This window comes from Oratosquilla oratoria, chromosome 18, assembly GCF_046742065.1.
Source record: "Oratosquilla oratoria isolate Oo_2021 chromosome 18, ASM4674206v1, whole genome shotgun sequence".
In the NCBI taxonomy this organism is placed as follows: Eukaryota; Metazoa; Arthropoda; class Malacostraca; order Stomatopoda; family Squillidae; genus Oratosquilla; species Oratosquilla oratoria.
In genome coordinates, this window is record NC_134794.1 from 60,667,080 (window position 1) to 60,692,467 (window position 25,388).

The 25,388-nt window shown below is 38.3% G+C and overlaps 2 protein-coding genes across 8 annotated transcripts in view; one reads left to right on the forward strand and one right to left on the reverse strand.

The window, feature by feature from the left end:
• Positions 1 to 23,518, reverse strand: part of LOC143035296 (cryptochrome-1-like) — a 69,896-nt gene extending 46,378 nt beyond the window's left edge. The window contains exons 1-2 of one of the 7 annotated variants that reach the window (XM_076202181.1): positions 23,504 to 23,518; positions 18,748 to 19,054 (exon numbers count right to left, since the gene is read on the reverse strand). In XM_076202181.1, coding sequence (XP_076058296.1) covers positions 18,748 to 19,008 — 261 coding nt within the window. In that variant the 5' untranslated portion in view covers positions 19,009 to 19,054; positions 23,504 to 23,518. The other 6 variants (XM_076202180.1, XM_076202176.1, XM_076202175.1 and 3 more) reach the window with 6 other exon arrangements.
• LOC143034881 (uncharacterized) overlaps positions 1 to 25,388 on the forward strand; it is a 96,021-nt gene that overhangs the window by 43,719 nt on the left and 26,914 nt on the right. The window lies entirely within an intron of this gene.

Consider the following 25,388-nt stretch of genomic DNA (forward strand, 5'->3'; position numbering starts at 1 on the left):
AGGAGGAGGAGGAGGAGGAGGAGGAGGGGGGATGGAGGTGGAGGAAGGAGGACGAGGAGTGAGTGGAAGAAGAGGCGCGAGGAGGAAGCGAGGGAAGAAGGGGGAGGAGGAGGAGGAGGAGGAGGAGGGGCTGGAGGTGGAGGAAGGAGGACGAGGAGTGAGTGGAAGAAGTGCCAGGAGGAAGCGAGGGAAGAAGGGTGAGGAGGATGAGGAGGGGGGAGGAGGAGGAGGAGGAGGAGGAGGAGGAGGAGGCGGGAGGAGGAGGGGATGAGGAGGGGGAGGAGGAGGAGGGGGGAGGAGGAGGAGGGGAGGAGGAGGAGGAGGAGGGGGAGGAAGGGAGCAAAAGCAGGAGGTGGAAATAAAAAGTGTGTGGGTGGGGGGGGGGAAGAGGCGGAACCAGCAAGCACCTGTACAAATCAAACACCTGCGATGATTGCACCCCTACCCAACTCCCACCACCTGTGCACGGCACCATGACTCCAATAAACAATAAATAAAATAAAATAAATAAATTAATGTATATAGATACAGAAGAAAATAGACTAATAAATATGAGATAAAGAGAAAAGGAGGAATGAGAGAGAGAGAGAGAGAGAGAGAGAGAGAGAGAGAGACTTGTCTCCGTAAGCGACCGAAGCTCAATCTCTCTCACACGAAGTCCATACAACACACAGTGGTGTAGCTTGACATGGAAGAGTTTGATAACATAAACGGAATTAAGAAGATGTACTCGTAGGTACACAAACGGAACCAATACCACAACTCTACTCTTTATGTTTCTCTCTCTCTCTCTCTCTCTCTATATATATATATATATGTATATATATATATATATATATATATATATATATATGCATGAGAAATCACATAAACTCGTGATTCTAAATATGTGAGAAAAAAAAAACACCAAAGAAAAAAGAAAAACTGAATAGACGAAAGCGCTTGGTCATCAGTTTTTCTTTTTACCGTGGTGGTATTTCCGCATTATATATATATATATATATATATAGGCTACATATATATATATATATATACGTATACACACACCAACTATAATTATATCATTACCATTGTGATCTCACACGCCTCATACCCCCCAAAAGAAACACACACAGACACATCCTCCTTCATGTGCCACGCCTGGCACACGGCGTGCCAGTCCCTGTGTCCGTGTGACACCTTCGGCCACACACTCTGTTTCTGACACGTCGTGTGCACGAAGCAGCTAAAGGGGATTGGACCGATTCTCGGCGACCGTTGTGAATTTGAACAGCTGAAACTTTGGTCACTTTATTCTAGACCTCCCTGAGAAGATTTCAACATGTGTCTAACTTTTGTAAAGATTTACCTCCTCTTAATTTGCCATTCCATTTCTCAGTATACGACGCAAGGGTAATTTGACATTTGGATATTCGAAAAACGAAAGACTAACCGAAGCCGTTTCTGCTCAAAGGAACTTGCAACGGTTAGCGAGGATCGACACAGTGTTCATGAGGGGACCGTAACTGGGATGGACACGTGAGTCGGCAGTGGCGTGTCCGCCGAGATGCACGTGCCTTGTGGTCCACATGTTCCCTTCCTCCTCCTCCCCCACCACCCCCTCTTCCTCCGAACTCCACGACACAGATCCCCTACGGCAAAACCTACAGTCTATATCGCCGTTTCTTCGTCACTTGTCTACGAGATCATCTTTTGTCAAGAGTACACAGAACCTCCTTCCCTTCCTCATGAAAATAGTCAATCTTCTCCATTTACGAAAGTATTTCTCTCTCAAGAGAAATATATATATATATATATATATATATATATATATATATATATATATATACAGTATATACTGTATATATATATATCACTGTCCAGTAATGTCGTTACACATTAGTAATTGCACTAAGAACCCACTATTATTTGGATTTAAGAAAAGAAGAAAATAACGGATTTCCGTATATTTCGATCACTTGCTGTGATCCTCTTCACGCGGAATACATAGACATAACCCGCACAACAATATAGATGCCACATGAGTTGACTTGTCCATGTTCCCTAACTTTACCTCTCTCATCTGTATATAAGATGTGTATGTTCTCTTGTCTATGTATTCCGCGTGAAGAGGATCACAGCAAGTGATCGAAATATACGGAAATCCGTTATTTTCTTCTTTTCTTAAATCCAAATAATAGTGGGTTCTTAGTGCGATATATATATATATATATATATATATATAAATATATATATATATATAAATATATAATATAATCAGAATATGGTCCCACTCGCCCCATTACCAACTCGCCTCACCGCATTGGATTAACTTTTGTACCATCAAAAAACGCTGGGCAGGTCCGCGACATTGCAATGACAGAAACGAGGCATGGATGGCTCGGAGAGGTAAAGCCTATATGCCTACTATACAACAACAACAATAATAATAATAATAATAATGATAATAATAATAATAATAATACATGTAAAAATTCTGGGTAAACCTATTTTACACGGAGGCGGTTTGATCATTAGGAATTCATTGCCTTAGATAACGGCTTACACACTACTAAAAAAAAAACGTATCATAATGAATGTTCGAGAACAAAAATGAAGGTGCGGTTTTGCACATACTGTTCACTAGTATGCTAGTAGGTATAAAGATACACGAGACGTTTGACCGTGGAGGTATAAAATAAATAATGATCAAACGTCCGGTGAAACTTTCTCCAACGTGGGTAATTTCCTTCGAGCGCGTAAAAATAAGCTACACAGTCTGATGTCAGTATAATTCCTCCAAGACTCAATTGATGTGAGGGAAATGATATTCTCTCAACCTGTTCCTTCCTGCTGTCATTCTACAGCCCTCTCATCTTTACTTTGTCTGTCCTTGGAGGAATTGGGCCAGTGTCAGTTTCAGTCCTGAGTCCAAGGTCTGTCTTTTGAATTTTATTTGAATTGGTGCGAGTGGTATCGACAGTGGGCGAGTTGGGTCTATGTATATATGTATATATGTATGTATATATATGTATATATGTATATATATATATATATATATATATATATATATACACACACGTGTGTGTGTGTATCGCAGATTCTCACATTATTCATGAGTTGAACAATCAACTTTTCGAACTTACCAGTATTTTTTTTCCAATGTCCTCAATTCTTCTGACTGTAGAATACTGTTGTGTTCAACTCAGTAAATATATATATATATATATATATATATATATATATATATATATATATATATATATATATATATATATATATAAATAAATCTTGGTTGGTCTTCGGGTCACTTGGTGATCCATAACCGCTTCTGAAACGTGTCGTCATGTCTGTCGGTCCTGTGCTCCACCTCCTTCCACTCTCTTGGTTCCACATCTGCACACCTTCATCAAGACATCTACAGTATTTTCTCGATCGTCTATGATGTACTCCACCAACGACATCTTTCTTCCACCAGCTTTCTTCTTCCATCCTTGCAACACGTCCCGACTATTGCAATTGTTTAATTTTATTACATTTTTTAATATGGGACTTTTTTTTTTGTTCTCGTATTTCCTAGCTGTGTCTTATTTTCCATTTCCGCATATGGCTGTCATACACGGATCCTAAATTTCTTCGTAATATTTAATTTTCATTAACTTCAAATGTATTCTCCATAGCTTCCGTACGGGCCCATATTTCGCAGCCGTACAATATGACTGATCTCGCTATTGAGTTGTATCTCACTTTTTTTTTCTCCTGATATTGATATTTTCGTTAAACACTTCTGTTAAGTTGGAGTAACGACTCCACTTCCGGCATCCACTTCCCGTTTCATTCTTCCGTCATTGGTCACAATCACTCCTGATAATTTAGCATTCTCTATGTCCATCCCAGGAATCTGCAGAGGTAGTGCAGCTAGGCACAGCACATCCACAGCAGGGCCCAACAGCTTCAGCTGGTTTACCCTCACCGATTCATCGTAGAGAGAGAGAGAGAGAGAGATACATCTCTTTGGTGTTCCTTTTAAGCTCGTAGGCCATACTTGAGACACGTCTAGCCACAACTAGTGTTATAAACTCTCCTTCAGAAGCGGATTCCGTATCGTGTGTATATATACACCAAGTTAGCCACCTTTCGTTATATGCTATCACCTATACTCCACCTAAATGTCTATAAAAAGATAAATGGAGGGAGAGAATTCTATCCACGTCGCAAAAACGACGGCCGACTCACGTGAGCAAAACGCACCAATAGTATATATTCTCCCAAACGTTTTGCCTTGCATTGCCTCCATAGTAACATTCATCTAACATGCCGTTACTGTTACCCCTGTTCCTGTTGACAAATCTTCCCTGCCTACCGCTAGCAGATTACATTCTGCATAGATATTTAAAAAAACATCTCCTTCCGTATTTCTCTTTGGTCAAAAGAATTTATTTCTTTTTATGAAGACGGGGGACAAGAACACCATCACGGTGTCCCCTGCGTGCCGTAAAAAGCGGCAAATTGTTGTGACTACATACATTACTTCTGACATTCCACCAAAACACAAACTGTGTGTCAGGATGACATTAAACGGATAACGTCACTTGTCAACTGGACGGGGACGGGAACGCGATGCCCCAAAGAAAAGAGAAAGGTGGAGGAGGAGGAGGCGGAGGAGGAGGAGAAATCTTGCCCTCTTCCACCTTCCTCCCCCCCCCCTCCCTCCTCCTCTCTGAGTCAAGGCCATGCACTCAAGTCGACCTCTTCTAGGCAATTAATCGATTAGGTTCATTGTCATAGCAACCATCTCCCGCGCAAAAGAAGAGTACACGTTCTCTCTCTCTCTCAGGCACACACACACACACACACACACACAGGACTGATGAAAAACATGACTACACTGCAAGCTGACTCTTTAACTCTGGTGAGCAATGAGTTGTTTGTGTGTGTGTGTGTGTGTGCGTGTGCAAGTTTGTGTGTGAGGTGAAAGTATGACCCATAGACCGGGCCATATACGAGCTCAGAGCTCTCATCCGCTAGGGTAATAACTGTCGATCATGGGTCCGACACTTGATCCAAGACCGTGGTGGTTAATCACACACAGGTTCGATTGCCTTCTGCCTGTCGCTAAGTGATTTTATCACCCTAGTCCTTTGGGAGAGTAATAATATATATCACTGCATTACTGTATTAATATCAATATTCTATTGTATTACTGTAATATATTACCATCGATATCAATATATAATTATTACTGGAGCCTCATAGTTACACTACTTGATCTCTAGCAACCCAATGAACAATCTCATCTTTTAAAATGAAAGCGATCGTTTCAGATCAATGGCTAACTTCTGCATCGGTTATTTTGAAAGGAAGAACCAGAAACATGAAGGATGATGTGTCGACAACGTACCACGTTTCAATTTCTGCATGTACCTCCACGGTTCTTCCGATGTTGGTGGCTTAGAATTAAAGTGCATTGTGGTTGATAAAAATGTATCTCTAGTCACTGGGACCCATTCAGTGTTGTACATACATACATACATACATACACACACACACACACACACACACACACACATATATATATATATTTCTAGATTATTTGGAAGGTGTCTGGGAGTACAAGCGATAAGAGAGAAGAAGGAGGTGGAGGAAGAGGTGGACGTGGTTGTGATGGAGGTGGTTGTGGGCAGGTGGTAGTGGAGGAGAGGGTAATCATCGGTTCACAGGCAATGACAATGCAAGAGTACACAATGCAGACCTGTTTGCTGTTTAGCTCAATGGAGACATAAATAACCATAATGGAGTGGGCACCGCACACGCCTCCGCACAGGCGAGGATGGAGGAACGAAGGAGGTGGTTGGGAGGGTGGGAGGGACGAAGGAAAGAGTGGGCGAAAGAGGAGAGGAGGAGGATGGGAAGAAAGGGGGAGGGAGGAGAGGGATGGGAAAAAGAGGAGGGGAGGAGGTGAGGAGTGTGGAAGAGAGGAGAGTGAGGGGAGAGGGGGAGAGGAAGGAAGTAAGGAATGAGGAGGGGGAGGGAAGAGAAAGGAGGAGGACAGGAAGAAGGGAAACGGGGAGAGAGAGGGAGTAAGGAGGTGGGAGGGAGGAAGGAGGAGGGAATAATGGAGAGGAAAGGGAAGGAAGGGGAGGAAGGACCCAAAAGACTTGTCGGGAGGGGCCGTGACCTAGGATGACCTTGTTTAAGGTGTGGGGACCAAAATCAGCCAAATCTTTGACTATTTCTAGCGTGCCAACGGAGTAGAAACATCGGTCTCCACACTTCACCTTCCACCTTCTTGTATAAAGGCCGCCCAGCGCAGTATATGCAGTTACCAATAGTCATACCAAAGAAGGATTACAAAGGCGGAGCATGCCGACAGGAGACCTTTTGGTCCATATCTAGGTCGGATGCGAAAAAAATCATAATAATAATAAACGAATAAATAAAAAACTATAATTTTGTAAATAATAAATAAAACACATAAATAAATGCATAGGTATAGTTAAATAATAAACAGGTAAATAGTAAATAATAATAGATTGACATATAACTAATAGTAAATGAGAATCAGACAAATGATATAAAAAAATAATATAGAAAAAATGATAATCTATTGTTGGGGATTTATCAGTTATTTGTTTTAAGGTGAGCTCTGGGTTTCGCCGCGCACCGGCCTAGACTCGTCCATTCACCTATTCTTAGGCTCCCACCCACATACTTCGTTTGTACAGAACATCAACAGAGTTCCCTCTGCTCAGAGTCAAAATGGCTGATTTTCCCCCCAAATTAGGAACGGAAACGCTCCAATGGATGTGGAAATGTTATTTGCAACCAAATGACAGTTTGTCAGAACTCCGTGTTTTCTTTTTCTTCTTCTTTTCCAAGGATGTCCGGTGGGTACAAAATCCCATCAAACTTGTTGCATTTCTGTTTTGGTCTTCCCCAACTAGTAGATCCTGAAGACGATCCCCGATTGGGTCGAAATACGTCTAGAGAAAGACAAAGAGAGAGAGAGAGAGAGAGAGAGAGAGAGAGAGAGAGAGAGAGAGAGAGAGAGAGAGAGAGAGAGAGAGAGAGAGAGAGAGAGAGAAAGACGGCCAGTGAGAGAGTTTTTAGATTAAATGATGAAGGGAGGAGGGAGGGGGGTGTCGTTCATAACTTACTATAGGGTAGGAGACTTAGTTGCAAAAAAAAAAAAACAATAACAAATATATATATATATATATATATATATCTCAAATAGAAATAAAGATCAAGAAGTATACTGTAATGAGTTGTTGGTTTTTCTATCTTTGAAGACAATCTCACAATGACCAAGTAGAACAGTACATTAGGAAACAAAAGATCAAAATATAAATTTACAAAACCTTTATCAAACACACAAAATGATTGATAACGGGAAAAATGAATTGAAACTATAGATTTTTTTTCTTCGACATGAGGACCATCAAGTCGAACCAGTCACGTGACGAGGGACCTCCTCCTCCCACTCCCCATGATCACGTGACCTAAATTTCTCCCGTCATAAACAAGTTCTGCTGAATGGCAGGACATGTATGTCTTCTTTCTCTCTCTCTCTCTCTCTGTGTGTGTGTGTGTGTGTGTGTACGTGCGCGCAAGCGCGTGTGATTCACCATGGTCTTTGATCACGTGTTGAACTCATGATCGACAGTTATTACCCTCTCGGATGAGAGCTCAGAGCTCGCATATGTCCGATCTATGGGTAATGTTGAGACATCACACGCACAAACCCAACTTCCCGCCCACGAGAGTTGGAGTGCCGGCTTGCAGCGATGCTGAAATTATTTCAGCCCTGTGCGGGATTCGAACTCGGACCGCAGGGATTGCGGTTGCGAACGCTACCACTGCGTTATCGTGTGCGTGTACATATACTCTGAACTCACAAGTCAAAGAAAACGATCTTAAATGTGAAGTCTTTGTAAACACAGATAGGATATTTCGTTTGATAATTCATGATAAATCCAACGACAATTACTAGATAACACGAACCAGTATAAAAAATTAAGAAAAATTTGACCCAGTTCTTTCACGAGAATAACAAATTAATCAAATAAATACTAATGGACAAATGAATAAATAAAGTAAAGAGTTAATAAACAAATACAAAGTCACTGGCCTCACCGCCCCAACAGCAACATCTGATATCTTCCGTGGCAACTCTTACAAGTGCATTGTGGGAACGTGACGTCAACAAAGGAGAGGAGGAGGAGGAGAAGGGAGGAGGAGGGAAAAGGGGAAGGAACAAGAAAAGGAAGAGTAGGCAAAAGCGAAAATAAACGGAAAGAAAAGAAAGAAAAATGTCGACAATTTAAATCGAGGTAAATGACGAGATACAGATCACACGGATCAGGAAGAACTACAAAATACTTGCGGGGATGTTAGATCAATCAATTCTCAGTTGAAGAGATATCGAAATTATTACGAATGTCCTTTCAATCCACCTCTCTTTCATCTACACACACACACACACACGAGTTGAAATCTGAATATGATGATTGGAATTACAGATATAGACCAAATTTGAAACCATACATGAATTTGAAGCTACGTATAATAGGATACGGGCTCCCATGAGCATTACCACGCTAAGATACCGAGTTCGCGCCCCGCTCAACACCGCACCCATCAACATATTGCATTCCGTTACCGTCTCCCTTGGGCAAAGGGACCAGTGCGTGTGTGTGTGTATGTGTGTGTGTGTGTGTGTGCGTGTATGCGCGCGCGCATGCGTGGCGTAAGGTTACAGCATTATCTATAGATTGTCACATATGAGCTCTAACACCATCTGGGAGGGCAATACCTGCCGATCACGGGCCCAGCACATGGTCCATGCGCACAGCACAAGCCCCAAGGCATCGGGATTCTAAAGCTGAGAGAGAGAGAGAGAGAGAGAGAGAGAGAGAGAGAGAGAGAGAGAGAGAGAGAGAGAGAGAGAGAGAGGGAGAGAGTGGGGTAGAGAACCCCCCACACCAAAATCTTCTAGTAATACCCAAAAACACACACACGTACACACAAGTTTACACACACACACACACACACACACTTTGACCATTTACTCTGTCAACAAGGTTGTTTTCCTTCCACATAGAGTGATATTTGGTACCGATAACTGTCAATATAATTTAATACTAATACTACTACTAATAATATAATATTAATACTACTAATAATAATAATAATAATAACGCTTTGCATTGATAAAGTTAAATATTTTCCCCCACGCCGCTGCTAAAAGCTATGCCAGCCATTTTCATTTTGGTTTTGCAACGAGACGACTACACTCAGAGATGATTCCTGGTTGCCCTGACAACGAGGAGAGGAAATCCAGGACGCCTTGAGCACTGGATCATGCAAACACACATTACAGTCATCCCCCTCCCCCCCCCCCAAAGGCGTGGGGGATGGGGAGATTTTTAGTGAACGAAAGATGGCTGGGAGAAAGGAGATCGACTAGCAGGGTTACGTTGTACGAAGGAAGTTTGAATTTCATGAAAAAATTTTGGTAGAATGAAGCGGACGGATTTAAGAAATTTATCAAATCAAACAAGATAATAAATAGACAAATAAGGTTAAATAAATAAGAATAAATAGATAAGATAAAAAAAACGAAATATTTACACAAAAAGATAAACGAGTAAGTCAAAATAATAACATAACATCGATGGATAATGATTGATGGAAGTGGATGGTGCATGAAAAAATATGTAAGAATGGCCGCAAAGAAATTAATATGCGTGTAGATGGAGAATAAAAAGGACGGCAGAGAAAGCTGTCATCATTCGAAATACGAACGGATATAAAAAATATATATATATTTGTCGATGATATAGCCAAATAAAACATACAAAAACAGCTCAACAATTTGTGGGGGGATGGAGAATTTATAAAACCATTAACGACTGTAAATAGAGTGCATAACATTAAGATAAAAAATAAAAATTCACACTAAATACCAACAGAACGAGATGTTATGTCCTCAAAATGCCATGGCGTGGATTAAACATAAAAGTAAAGCACTATTGCCAAATCGGTCGTCAGTGAATTTAATGAATTTCCAGCTGAGGCATTTGAATTCAATTCAACTCGAAGTTTTAATCCACTTGGATATACATGTAGTGGTTTATTTAATTTATGCCTATTTTATTTATATATCTAATTTATTTATGTTTATCTATATGTTTATATATTTTGGATATGATCTCATTATAAACAAGGTTTTTCAGTCAGCACGTTTTATCATTGAACCTCATATTATGTATTTTCTATCAGCACTATCTCTTTGTATCTTATCTACAGAAAGAAAACAATTAATTTATATCGTAAGGTTATTACTGATAATGACATCACTTCTTTGTCCTGTGTATTTAATTTTTACTGTCAAGTAAACTGACTGTGTCATTTCAATGTGTGGGTGATTTGTTAATGTCCTTCATTTTCAGACCAGTTAGCAAGCTTGTCTAAATCTTATTACATAACCAGTTTGTGTGCGTGTGATTTTGTTGGTGTAATACACTGACAATGTACAAATTGAGCTAGTTATAGGACTAGACTAAACTAAATTAATGAGATACACTACGGACCGAATGGCGATGTTATAAGGCTTTGTCCTCGGCGCTCTGATGGGCACAAGTTTGTTGTTGTGCCTGGTAGCGTGGCGTGGTAGGGGAGCGTGCGTACCCTGTTCTTGACGTTACCTGAAGTCAGACTTTGGCTGGTACGGGGGTGGGGATTTAGTAGGACAGATCGAGAATGTACCCAACGCGCGTCATCTTTCGAAACATCGACAGTGTCCACTGTTTTGGCAAATGGTCGACGACTCATCACCCCCTGAAGAACCGTCTGTCAATTCGGCGAAACTCGCCTTGGGCGCCTTTTTTCCCTACGCTTCCTCAGAAGTGACAGACTTAGTGAAGGACACATGGGGGGGGCGGACAATGGGGAGGGAGGGAGAAAGAGTGCAGAACATGTGGGAGAAGAACGAAGAAAGGAGATGGATGAAGCAAAGAAATTTAGCAGGGGGAGAAAGAGAGGGATATGGGAAGGGAAGAAGGTTAGGTCGGAAAGAGATGGGAGTAGGGGCAGGTGGGCACGAGATGGGAAAGAATAGAAAGAAAGTGGGTAAGGATGAGATATCAGATAAGGGGAAGGTGAAACTGGCAGGATGGGGTCACTGAGTACTCCACGTCTGACCGTGGTATGAAACCTCCTCACTCTCCGTCTCGCCCTCCCCATCCCTCCAAGTTTATTCTTCTTTCGACCCTTCCATGTATAACTTTGAGGAATAATTGCGCAACAACAAAGGAAGATCAAGCGATGAGCAAAACAGAAGATGCAAATGCGTAAATGATGTATTGTAAAAATTATATTGAATACAATAATACTAAATTGATAAATAAATTGTTTTATTTCGTGTGTGGATTCAGACTATCGAATGTCGACGTGACGTCATTGACGTATTATATGCGTATCGCCTTTCATCGATTATATAAAGAAATATTTATACTTTCCCCAACCGTAGGTTATAAGTTATAGTAACTTGGATTAATATAACCAAAATGCACAGCAGGAAATTCTAACTAGAGGGAAATATATTTACTGTAGTATTAGTCAGCAATGCAATTTTTTAACGATGGAATAAAGCTGCCTGAGGTAGTACAAGAAAAGAAAAAATAATAAAACAGACTTAAAACATAAGCAATTACTAACTTACTACCCTATATGGGGAAGTATGATGAGGAGTGATGAAAAGACCGGAGGAGGAGGAGGGGAAATGTGTTGAAGGAAGAGGAGGTGAGTGGAAGAGTAGAGATGAAAGACGAGGAGGGGGGGGAGAGGTTGCCTCAACACAGACAGTCTGTTTGCCATTCATCCAGGTCAATACAATCCTCTGACATGAGCAACAACAGGGATTCAATGGATCAGCTATGAGACAAAGTGTAAACACCTTACACTTTGAATATATATATATATATATATATATATATATATATATATATATATATATATATATATATATATATATATATATATATATATATATATATATATATATATATATCAAGGGGGAAATTCAACACCAACACGCATTATGGGTGGAAATTGTACAACTGAGTATTGCTGGGGTGGAAATTCTACAGTTAATTATTATGTCTCATGGTACATAACATAACCTGATATGATCTAACACAGTTGATTATGGCTCATAATAAATAACCCAACCTTACCTAACCTGACATATCCAAACCAAACCTAGCCTAGCCTATGTTAGTTAGGGTGGAGATTCTTTTACAGTTGATCATTGTGTGTGTGTGTGTGTGTTGGGGAAATCTGCAGCTGACCCATAAACACACACACACACACACACACACACACTTCAACGAATGGACGGCTTAGAAGACGTTCTGAAGAAAAGTGAAGTCTGTGGATCCCAACGCAAAGAGAAGTGCCTAGTGTTTTTGCAGGGTGGGGGGGAAATTGCTCGTGGAGTAGTGGGAACGTAGGGAAAGAGGAAAAGGGGAGGGATTACTGAGGGAAATGGAAGGAAATGAGGAGGGAGTAGACTTTGACCAGCCAGACAAGCGGAAGGTAAACAAACGACTGAGTGAGGATCAAATGTCTAATAAAAATGTAAAGATTAGAAGTATAGAGAGGAGCAATACAGAAGAAAGTGACGAGAATATGTTCCAGGGATTTAAAGAGGGTGGGGGGGACACAACCCCCCCCCGACTGATAAGACTAGAGGAGAGAGTTGATAAGGTGATCGAGGACTTGGAGCGTAAGTTAGGTAACGTAGACTCCATTTTTAAAAGAATTGAAAGGTTGGAACAACTAGAGAAGGCTAACAGAAACTTAACTGAAGAAATAGAGGACCTAAAAAGACAGTTAGGAAATGTAAAGGAGGAGAATGAGAAATTGAAGAAGAATAGTAATGAAAACAGAGAGAAACTAGCTACAGAAGCTAAAAATTGGAGAATAACTCAAGAAGGGAATAAGGTTTCATTCACTGACATAGTCAAACAGCAATTGAAAGAACATAATGAAGACTCAGTTATTAAAGTGATGAGACAGAAGGAGAATATAGTAAGAGAATTAGCTGACAAAAAGAAATGTATAATTATATTAGGAATGGAAGAGAAACATAACCCAGATAGAACTGCAAGAATCAAGGAGGAAAATGAAAGAGTAAGCAGTTTACTAAAATTAGTCCAGGAAGATGAACCAGAAATTATAAAGGAAATTGAGGAAAAATTCAGACTCGGAAAATATAGTACAGATAAGACCAGACCAATTAAGATTAAATTCAGGTCACAAACAACAGCAGAGAAAATTCTATCCAAGACAGGGAAACTAGCAACAAATGATCAATATAAAAAGGTATGGATAAAAAGAGAAATGAATAAGGAGGAAAGAGAGGCAGAAAAGCAGAAAAGAATTGAAGCTAAGGCAAAAAACGAGGAAAGAACGGAGTCAGAGAAAGAGAGATTCTATTGGAGAGTAGTGAACATGAAAATAAAGCAGTTCGACATACTAAAGAAAAACATAAGGGAAACAGAGAATACAATGGAAGTGGCAGAAAACTAAGAGTGTCTTACACAAATATAGATGGATTGATAACAGGATTGAATGAACTGAATGATTATTTGAAAGAAAAAAGAACCGGACATAATGGGAATTGTAGAAACAAAATTAAAAGGCCCACTACCACCCAACAGTGTAGGACATGATACATACAATTATTGGATTAGAAACAGAGAGAAAAAACAAGGGGGTGGAGTTATGTTCCTGACTAAGAAGGATATAAACGTGAAAGGTGTCATATATGGAAAGAATACAGTAGAGATGATTATGATAGAAGTGGAAGACCGAGATAAGAAGAGCAGAAAATTTGTGATCAATTATGTGCCTCCGAAAACAGCCTCATGGGAGGAGAGTGAACATAAAAGTATGTTAGAGGACACAAAGATAGCATTAACTAAAATAATGGAAGACGGAGGAAGAATAGTTATGATGGGCGACTTTAATTGCAAAGAAATCTGCTGGGAAGAAATGACAGTAAAGAGTGGTGATGACTCATGGGGAAATGCTCTACTTGAGATGATTACTGACCATTCAATGACACAATGGATACAAGAGAACACTAGGTATAGAAATGAAGAAGAACCATCGAGGCTAGACTTAATAATTACATCTGAACCTAGAATAGTGGACAAGATTGAATATAAAACACCAATAGGTAAAAGTGACCACATATTGATTGAACTGGAACTTAATGAAGAAAAATATATGAAAAGAAATGAACAATATAGAAAAGGAAGAATGATGTATGAAAAAACAAACTTTGATAAAATAAGAGAATTCTTCCAACAAGAAAACTGGGAAGAAATATACAAAGAAGAAACAACAGTGGAAGAGAAATGGAATATTTTGACAAAAATTTACAAAAAAGGAGTGGAAAAGTATGTCCCAAGACAAAAACAAGAAAAAGAATATGTAAAATGCTGGTACAACAAAAGTTGTAGGGAGTTAAAGGACAAAAGAGACAAAGCCTGGAACAGATGGAAAAAAGACAGAAGACCTGAAAAATGGAAAATATATACTGGTTATAGAAATGAATATGTACAAAAGTGCAGAGAGGAAAAAAGAAAATATGAAAAAGATGTTATAGAAAAGTGTAAAGATCAACCAAAACTATTCTACAGATTTGTAAACAATAAACTGAAGAAACAAACAAGACTTAGAGAAATTAAGACAAGGAGGAGTTGAATACACTGAGGAAATGGAAATGGCAGAAATTATGAACAAACATTTTAAATCAGTGTTTACAAGGGAAAATATACAACCTGAAGAGATTGAGTGGAAGGAAAAAGTCCCCCCTATGGAAGAAATAGAAGTAACAAAGAATGAAATATTGACACACTTGGGTAATTTTGATGTCAGAAAATCGCATGGGCCAGATGAAATAGCAAACTGGATTCTGAAAGAATGCAGGAATGAACTGGCAGACAAAATACATAGCATAATAAGCAGTTCCTTAAAAGAAGGAAAAGTTCCAGAAGATTGGAAAAAAGCAAATATAGTACCTATATATAAAGGAGGAAATAAAGAAGAACCTACCAACTATAGACCAGTCTCTCTAACAAGTACAATAGCAAAAATATGTGAAAGAATTATCAAAAGTAGATGGGTAAAATACTTGGAAAAAAACAACGTACTAAATCCAAGGCAATTTGGATTCAGACAAGGACGATCATGCGTCACCAATTTAATATGTTTCTATTCAAGGCTAATAGATATAATACAAGAAAGAGATGGATGGGCTGATTGTGCATTTCTAGACCTAAAAAAAGCTTTTGACAAAGTACCACATAAGAAGTTGCTTAAGAAATTAGAATATGAAGGAGGAATACAAGGTAAATTGCTAAATTGGATGGAAGACTTTTTGCAAGAAAGAAAAATGAGAGTAGTGATAAGAGATCAGCACTCAAAATGGAATGAAGTAATAAGCGGTGTCCCGCAGGGAACAGTTCTGGCCCCAATAATGTTTGCTATATATATTAATGATATGGATGAAGGAATTGAAAGCTATATGAGCTTCTTTGCAGATGATGCAAAATTACTGAAAAGAGTGAAAACTGAAGAAGATTGTGAATCACTACAGAGAGATCTAAATAAAGTACAAGAATGGAGTAGGAAGTGGGAGATGGAGTTCAATACAAAAAAGTGTAGTATAATGGAATTTGGAAAAAGCAAAAACAGAATAACAGGATCATATAATTTGGGAAAAGAAGGAATAAAAAAAGTAGAAAATGAGAAGGACCTGGGAGTCATTGTTATGAATAATATGTCACCTGAGAAACATATAAATAAGATTTTTGGAGAAACTTATAATTTAATAAGAACAATCAAAGTGGCATTTACATACCTGGATGAAGAAATGGTGAGGAAAATCCTAATCACCCTGATAAGACCAAGATTGGAATATGCAGCAACGATATGGTCACCAAGTACAAAAAAATGTATAAAAAAACTTGAAAGAATACAAAGAGCAATTACAAAACTGGCACCAACACTCTCAAAACTATCATATGAAGAGAGACTACAAAAACTTAAACTACAGACACTAGAGCAAAGAAGAGAGAGAGGAGATTTGATAGCTATTTACAGAATCATGAAAGGCATAGAAATTACTGATAGAGAGAATCTGATAAAATGGGATGACAGAAATACAAGAGGACACGGAAAGAAAATAAAAAAAGACAGCTATAGAAGAGATTTGAAAAAGAACAGCTTTCCTCACAGAGCAATAGACAGTTGGAACAAGTTAGATGAGAAAGTGGTGTGTGCAAAAACAATACATGAATTTAAAAATAGTTTAGATAAAATGAGATATGAAGACGGGACCCCACGAGCATAGCTCCCCTTCCCGTAAAATACAACTAGGTACAACTAGGTAAATACACACACACACACACACACACACACACACACACACAAAAAAAATGGCACCTACACTGTCAAATCTGACATACGAACAAAGATTGGAGAAATTACATCTGTCAACACTGGAACAGAGAAGAGAAAGAGGTGATTTGTTGACCATTTACAGAATTATGAAAGGGATGTAAATTCTCAACAGAGATGACTTATTAAAGTGGGACAGAAGAGAAACAAGAGGACACAAAAAGAAATTAAAGAAGGACAGTTACAGAAGAGACCTGAAAAAGAATAGCTTCCCACATAGAGTGATTGATGTCTGGAATAAACTAAACGGAGAAACAGTGAGTGCCAAAACTATACATGATTTTAAGAATAAACTGGATGTGATGAGATACGAAAACTGATCACGAGCATAGCTCTCATACCATAAAATACAACTAGTTAAATACACACACACATACACACAATGACGTGGTCACCAAGTACAAAAAGTGTATAACAAAACTTGAAAGAATACAAAGAGCAATTATGAAATTGGCACCAACACTCTCAGAACTATCATATGAGGAGACTAGCAAAATTTGAACTACACACATTAGAGCAAAGAAGAGAGAGAGGGGACTTGATAACTATTTATAGAATCATGAAAGGCATAGACACTATTAATAGAGAGGATCTAATAAAATGGGATAGTAGAGAGGCAAGAGGACACGGAAAGAAAATCAAGAAAGACAGTTATAGAAGAGACCTGAAAAAGAACAGCTTTCCCCACAGGGTAAAAAACGTTTGCAACAAGTTAGATGAAAATGTGGTGTGTGCAAAAATGATACACGAATTTAAAGTCTAGATAAAATGAGATATGGAGATAGGACACCATGAGCATAGATCCCCTTCCCGTAAAATACAACTAGGTAAATACACACATACACGCCTTGATAGAGAGGACTTGTTCAAGTGGGACAGAGGGAAACAAAAGAAAGAAAAAAGAAAAGAGGACATCCAATGAAACTCAAAAAGGATAACTACAGAAGAGATCTGAAAAAGAACAGCTTCCCACACAGAGTGACATATATATGGAACAAATTGCATAAAAAAAATAGTGTGTGCAAACACAATACAAGAATTTATGAGCAAACTTGATCTTGCGAGATAAAAAAAATGGGTCACCACGAGCATAGCTCCCCTTCCTGTATAATACAACTAGGTAAATACACACACACACACACACATATATATATATATATATATGTGTGTGCAGAAATCACTTGAATGCGTGATTCTAATTGTGCTGAAAAACCACAAGGAAAATAACACCTTGAAAATGTCTGAATGGACAAAAGTGCTTGGTCTCATTTCTGTTATTTATTCTTGTGTTTTTTGGCATTTATATATATATATATATATGTATGTATATATATATATATATATATATATACATATATATATATACACACACATATATATATATATATATATATATATATACACACATATGTATACATATATGTATATATCTATGTATATATATGTATATACATAAATAAAGATAAGTTGAGTTTGTGGCACAATTCAACAAAGTATAAATATTTTCCACACTCTTTAACATTCCATAACTGCACATGAATGAGAAATGTAATACTTTCATTGATGGCACAAGCAAAAACATACTGTATGTATTTGACTTCACATCTTCAATGGCAAGTTTCAAAACAACCTCCACGGATAATATTTCTCATACCTTTCCAACTAGAAACAGCTGATGTTGTGACCACCTATTGCTAAGGTCCTCAGGTCCATTGTGCTTTGAAAGGCTTTACCCGTATACAGGAAACCTCTCTACTATTGTTGATGACAGTAACAGGAAATGGTGTATAACTTGCATATGGAACACCTCACCTTTAAGATCTTTATTGCCTTCATCTCATTCTCTCAATACATTATATTTTTTTCTTGAAGGCCATAATAAATGTTAATCACTCCTAAGAATGGAGAAAAGAGATTGAATTATACAAGTGACTTAAGTCAGGGTAAAGCTCTATCCAGAATAGATTTTGAGTCTCTACCAAAGCTCAAGCTAAATCTAACTCTTTTAATTCCTTAAACTAAATGCCACCCTACCAGGGCTGCACCTCCAAATAGAGGTTGTGAGTGGTGATGAAATTTGAAGACTAAAAGCACAGAGATGATTATTTCTGTCATTCATCTCACAGGACCATCACACACACACTCTAATAATTAGTTTTGAAGATGTAGTGGATACCTACAAAAGAAGAAATTTTAAATGAGCACACTAAATAGGAAAGTAGCCTGACTGACCTTATGCCCGTAGACAATCTTGTCATGAAGAGCTTTGTATCTCTTGAAGTCCTCGCTACCCAACATATGGTCATCATTGTTATCCAGTTTCCTCTTTCTTGCAACTTCCAGCTTCAGCACCTCCTTATCCATTTCTACAGCTAAGTTTCCTTCTTCTGTATCCATCTTCATCAAGTCATCTTTCTTCGGGAATTCACCTCTCTTGGCTCCCAGATTTTCTTTCTCTGTGGAGCTATCAAACATAGGTGAAGAGGTCTCCATTTCTTCTCTTTATAGATTGTAACTGTTCTTGTATTTTGGTTCTGTTCTGGGATAAATATAAACAAATTGTAAATACAATGAAATACTACAAATAGATTTCTGATATAGTTTGTTAAGAATAATTAGTACATGTCTATCACATCCATGCATTTTTAATGTTGTGCATAGAATAATCAGATCAAAGACATGTCATAAAATATGCTGACCTTGATTTGGTCAGTCTGTGTGGACTACACTTCTGTAGCATGTTTTCCAACACTCAGAAACACATACATTGACACTTTACTAACTATACAAAACAAAATATTGAGAATACCAGGATAAACTAAAACCCCAAGAGGGCATATGTATACAAAAGCCAAAACCCATCATTTGACACATTTCTGGATCCATTTTGGAATCTGCCATTTATGAGTCTTGTCTGTCCCACAATCCCATTTCAAGTGGATGAGTTCTCATACTGAAATGGTTTCACTTTTACAAATCAACTTTGTGTAAAAATGTAACCTTGTTTTTGGTCCATCTCATTTACTTGGCCCCAAAGGAAAATTTCTACTCTCCCAGTGCTAGAAATCCCACTGATGACCTCTGTAGGTAACTATAACGTAATCAATAGTCTGTAAACTTTTATGTATTCAAATTTCCCCCTCAAATAAACAAAGTTAATCTCTTGTCATATTGCATTTAGAAGTACTTCTCAATGTCACTAGATTAAAAAAAGAAAAGTGTGGGGGGTCGTATCCAACACCTATGTGGAAGAGAGAAAAAGTAACACCAATACAACAATAATGAATTTTGTGTGCATGTTTGGGAGGAGGAGGAGGAGGAGGAGGAGGAGGAGAGAGAGAGAGAGAGAGAGGGGGGGGGGGACTCCAAAACAACTGTAACTGCAGTGCAAAGGCAATGCACATTTACATATACAATTGAAAAAAGAAGGTGTCACATGAAAGTTTTGTAACAAACAAGGATATCAATGGACTACCCATTCAGTGAGAATTTCATTCAAAGTGGCTTTGTATATTCCCTTTCATTCTTCTTCTGTCTCTCACAGTACTTTATTTATTTCCATTACTTTTCTTTAATTTGTTTTGCCATACAATTAATGGGAAATGACTATTTTTATGCCTAAGTACTAAGAATAATTAATAACATTTGTGAATAATTACAAATAAAAAAAACATTTTCTGTTTAGGGAGTAATCACAGGCATAACCCACCAAAATTTTATCCCTGTATCTGCAAATACATTGGCAATTTTGCTTTACTTGACAATCTGCTTAGAGATCTAGGATACCTGGCATTAATAAAAAAAAATAAAATAAAAAAAATCAAATTTATTAAAAAGGATCCTACATGGACCAATAAACATGAATCCAAGTATTTGCAAATATATGGAATGAATGACAACATTCTTTTAAACAATTTCTTGACAGTCATCTTGTTTTTGATAATGAACAATTTGAGTTTTGATATTGAAGTACTGTTAGTGATCAACTGCTTCTGACCTATAGTTATGTCACATACTAGATCAGCATAGGAAATGTTGACATGATTTTATTAGACTTTATCAAAGCACTTGATAAAGTTCACCATTTGACTGACTGACAAATCAATAATCTAATTTTCTGAAATATTTTGAACTGGATTAAAAATTTCCTTTGGAATTAACAATTGAATGTACTGTGGGGAATTACGGTTTATTGTGACCTCAAAGATCTGGGTTGTCCCCTCCCCAATTGTATTCATAAACTATATAAGGCATTGACTCATCCGTAACTACAAAATGTTTGCTCACATAAAACTGTATTTCTATGAATGCGAACAAATTACCTTTCTTGTCTGGATATATCCGAACTCCAAGGAAATACTAACATTATTTGTGCGACCATTTCTTTCTTGGGATTAGTTTTCCGAAGTTTGTCCGTCTTAGTTTCTCCTATTTTTATTAAAATTCTTTACACAACAGCCAATACACATTGTTGTCACGCATTCCTGACCTCGTAAGGACTTGGGAGTAAATGTTGACATATATCTGAAATTCTGACAACTTGTAAATCAGGTTGTTTCTAAAATCAGGAACAATGCATCCAATTTCCTAAGTCCATGTATGTAGACCCTTCTGATGTATGTCCTCCCAGCTCCCATCAGATATGTAGCCACTTACCACTTTTGCATCACTGGTTTGAAATAATGGTTATGTTGGAGACTCAGAGCCACTAAAATCTGTTCAACACTGATGAACTACATACTGTACATGGTTTTGATAATCTGATGTATCTAGAGGCTTCAAGCCCTCCATGGCTGACAACGTATTACGCTCAATGACCTTTTCACTCTCTCCTCAACTACATTCACACAAGGACATGAATGAAAAATTCTTGTACAATGCTTCCAGGTAGAGACAAAGATGTTCATCTGTATTGCATAGATGTTGATGTGCACAGCATTCAACCATTTAAAAATATACTGCATAATGTCCTCACTAGGGAATGATTTTCTTATGAACTCATGAATACCAACGGATTTTAACAAGTTCTGTTATAAACACTTTATTACAACAGATAAAAAAATTCAGGCAGTGATAAATCTCTATTCTAGTTAATTCTGCCTGTTTTGTCAGATTTGCATATTTTATGTCATAACAGGCCACACCTTTCCAGGTAAGAACTAAGTTATGTCAAAGTTTTCCTAAATCCTTGTTAATTTCTGGTGAGTATTCTTGGCACTGTTTTATTAGTTTTATCATTTCTAACTGTGGGAGGGTATAACTTTTTAGCCAGTGTTTTAGAACTTATTAGGAGGTAGCCTGAGGAGATAAGTGCTTTTAGAAATGAACTCAACAGATAAATTGTTCCCAGGACAAGCAAGAATTGCATTGACATAAGTGACAGTGTTCAGGTAACCACTTCGGACTGAGTCAAGGTCAATACCAAATTGAATTGACCAGATAACTTCACATTGTCCTATACACACTCCAGACAGCTCCAAACAAATTTCAATTGACCGTGGTCGGTTCCAAGGGGTCGCGGGTCTACTGCCCATTACTATGGCAGCAAATTCTTTGGGTCTAGTGTCAAGATGCAATTTTTTTTTAACCATTACAAGATCATTAAGGAAGACAAAAAAATGTGTAATGGATATTTACAGAAAAACGTGAACACAACCAGAATTTATCACATACATAAACCATTAATTACTTCGTAACATTATACAAATAAAATATTAACTAAATGTATCATTCAAACATTTATATAAAAATGCATACACCACCCTCCTCACATACAGATTAATTTGTTTATCTTACCTACACATTATATAATCGGAGATGGAGCAACCTTGTGCCTGCACTGCTTCCACCAGTTTGCAAGATTCCGAACGCAACGCTCCGATACACGTACACACACATACGCACACACACGCACTTCAAGCAATTGGACCAATGTACAATGGATAACATAAACATCGAGATTACGAAAACCGCTAGATTATCATTGCCTGTCTCATTCGGTTGATTAAAGAACAAAATTTAAAGATATCTATACGTCATTTGAATGTATTACAGTTTCTATACCAGAAATTTAGGAACAAAAAGCATTTTTTCTTTTATTATTTCTTAAAGAATTTAGTTAGCGGTTCCTTTTTGCAGCTTTACGTCAACAAGAACATACGACGATCTGAGACCGTGTCTAAACACTTAGCTACCGCTAGAGGTCATTTCTACTCCTAAACACCAAAATTAATAATAATAAAAAAATCTTCATAAGACAATTATACCTGAAAAGTACTTACAATTAGAAGTATATTAGATAACATTTAGCGGAGACAAAACTATCCTATAGTGAGGGAGAACACTAAATCTTCAGAGTACTCCTCGCACAAGAAATTACGTTTTGAATATAAAATTTCAGAGCTATTTACCGAGTGTCGCCTAGACACCACAGAAATATACGTGACTGGTTTGCTGAGGAATACTTATAAGAGAATAGAAACGGAACCCAACACTGGCAACGGAAGTATGTGAGCAATATATCGTCTAATTATCAGCCGTTATTTCACACTCTCAGCACCGAGCATCTTTCAAGGAAAATGTGATGACAATACCAATAGAGAAATTGAGAGAAGATGGGAATAAAAATTGAAAACATAAAAAAATACGGTACAGGAATGTAAATATTATTACAAATTGCGACACAGACTTCGTTGGTATTAGACCTGTCTTCGTATAAGAATACTCACCTGTTTTTGTTATTCTTTCCTAGAAATACGACTTCGATTGGCGATGAATCACTTCTCAGACATCTATTGATAGCTATAAGTCATAACGCAGTGTTGATTTTCCATCCTAACAATATTTCCTACCCTGATATGAAAGCAAACATTTGTAGCCTTTCCTGTAAGCATACCCAATTTCCTATTGAATTTCTTGCAAATATAAAGTTACCGTAGAGAAATGGTATTTATGTCACTTCATTTCTAAAATAACAGACGCCATTCACCTCTTTATGTAACGTTCATTTCTTGGCACGCTGTTTACAACCTACGACACAGCCTCCTCCCCTCCTCCCCTCCTCCCCTTGCTTCCTCCCTAGACCCGCCAGGTTTCAACTCTTGCTAGACGATTTATTTCAAATAATTCTAACGATTTTACTTATTCTATACGACGTTTATGTTGTAATATCTAAATATCACTTATGATTTCAATAATCCAATATCGTGTTATGTTTAAATGTGAATAAAAGTTATATAACGTTGATTTTGTACTACTGTCTGTACACTTCTTACGGTGCTGTGTGCAGTCTACGCATACGATCCGTACAGATTAAACAAAGTAATGATTATATCATGGTTCTTGCAATCACGATCGGACTTAAAGTTCGAATAGGCCCAAACGTAACACATATCGAATTAATTTTGACTAGATTTAAAATGGATGTGAGCATGCAGATGATAAACATGTTCATTATAATAGAAATAACTACCTATATATCAAGGGCTTTTCTTCCCCCTAATAAGAGAGGTAGCCAAGTCCTACCCATTTCACTCCCACCTACTCCACTCCCATCCACCCTCTTATCTTAGCTTCTAGTGGATGAAAAATCATCCCTGTCTACTGCTCATTGCCCGGGTCAGAACCAATGCAGCAAGGCACAGCACATCCACAACAAGGACGCTTCACTTAATCGGCGGGGAAAAATCCATACATACACCCACTCCCGACCTCCCTCCACTCCCCATCCCTCACTTCCTTGCTCGACAATCATAGAGAGAAGGGAAGACGGGGTGAAAATACCTTCGGCAAGCATCAATGTATCATCCGTACACAACCATTCTCCACTCACCCCTATCCCTTTCCTTCTCCTTTCCTTGATTAACAGGCATTCCCCTTCTTGTTCAAAGCCCCTTTCACCTCATCCATCCATCTCATCCTCGGTCGTCCTCTCAAGTTCACTCCACCCACCTTTGCCATCCACACCTGTTTTGCTCATTTTTCTTCACTCGTTCTTTCCATATGTCCAAACCATCCCAATAGACTTTCATCAGCCCTATCTGGCATCCCCGGCTCTCCTCCTCACCTCGTCTCTCACTCTATCCAACCTAGTAACACTTACCATACTTCCTAGACACTTCATCTCAAACACATGTAGACTTCTCCTTTCTGCCTCTCTAATTCCAAATCACAATCACCCCCTTCATATATTTTCTTTGCATACATTCCCAGGTGTTTGTTTCTCATGAAACTTCAGCCCCCAAAAATATTCACTTGCTTCTCTCAATCTACAAATTAACTCTACCCTCATTCCTCCATTTCCTGACACAAGCGACCCCAAATGCTTAAAAATGTCCATTTCCTCCAGCTACTCTTCTTTAAGAATTAACTCTGACTCACTGCCATCCTCTCCCCTTATACATCTCATCACGTGACTTTTACCCACATTTATTCTCGACTTTCTCCAATCGCATTACCTTCCCAAACTCCGTCACTACCTCCATTGACCCTGCCACAAACGCAGCGTTGTCCACAAACAACAACTGGCTTATCACCTACTACTCTCCATTATCTTTAACCATCTCTAATCCTCTACCCATGACTCTCACATTTACCTCCTACACCACCTCATTCATGTGCACATTGAACAACCATGGCAACATTACATAGCCCTCAAACAACCCCACCTTTACCTCAAACCATTTGCTCTCTCCATTCCCAATTTTAACACAGGATCTACTACTCTCGTAAAAATCTCTTGACTGCCCTTAATAGCTTTCCCCAATCCCAATCTGCAATACCTTTCACAGTGCCTTTCTGTCTACCCTGTCATAAGCCTTCTCCAAATACATAGTGACCCAAGAACACCTTTACCTTTAGCCAAAGCCCTCTCG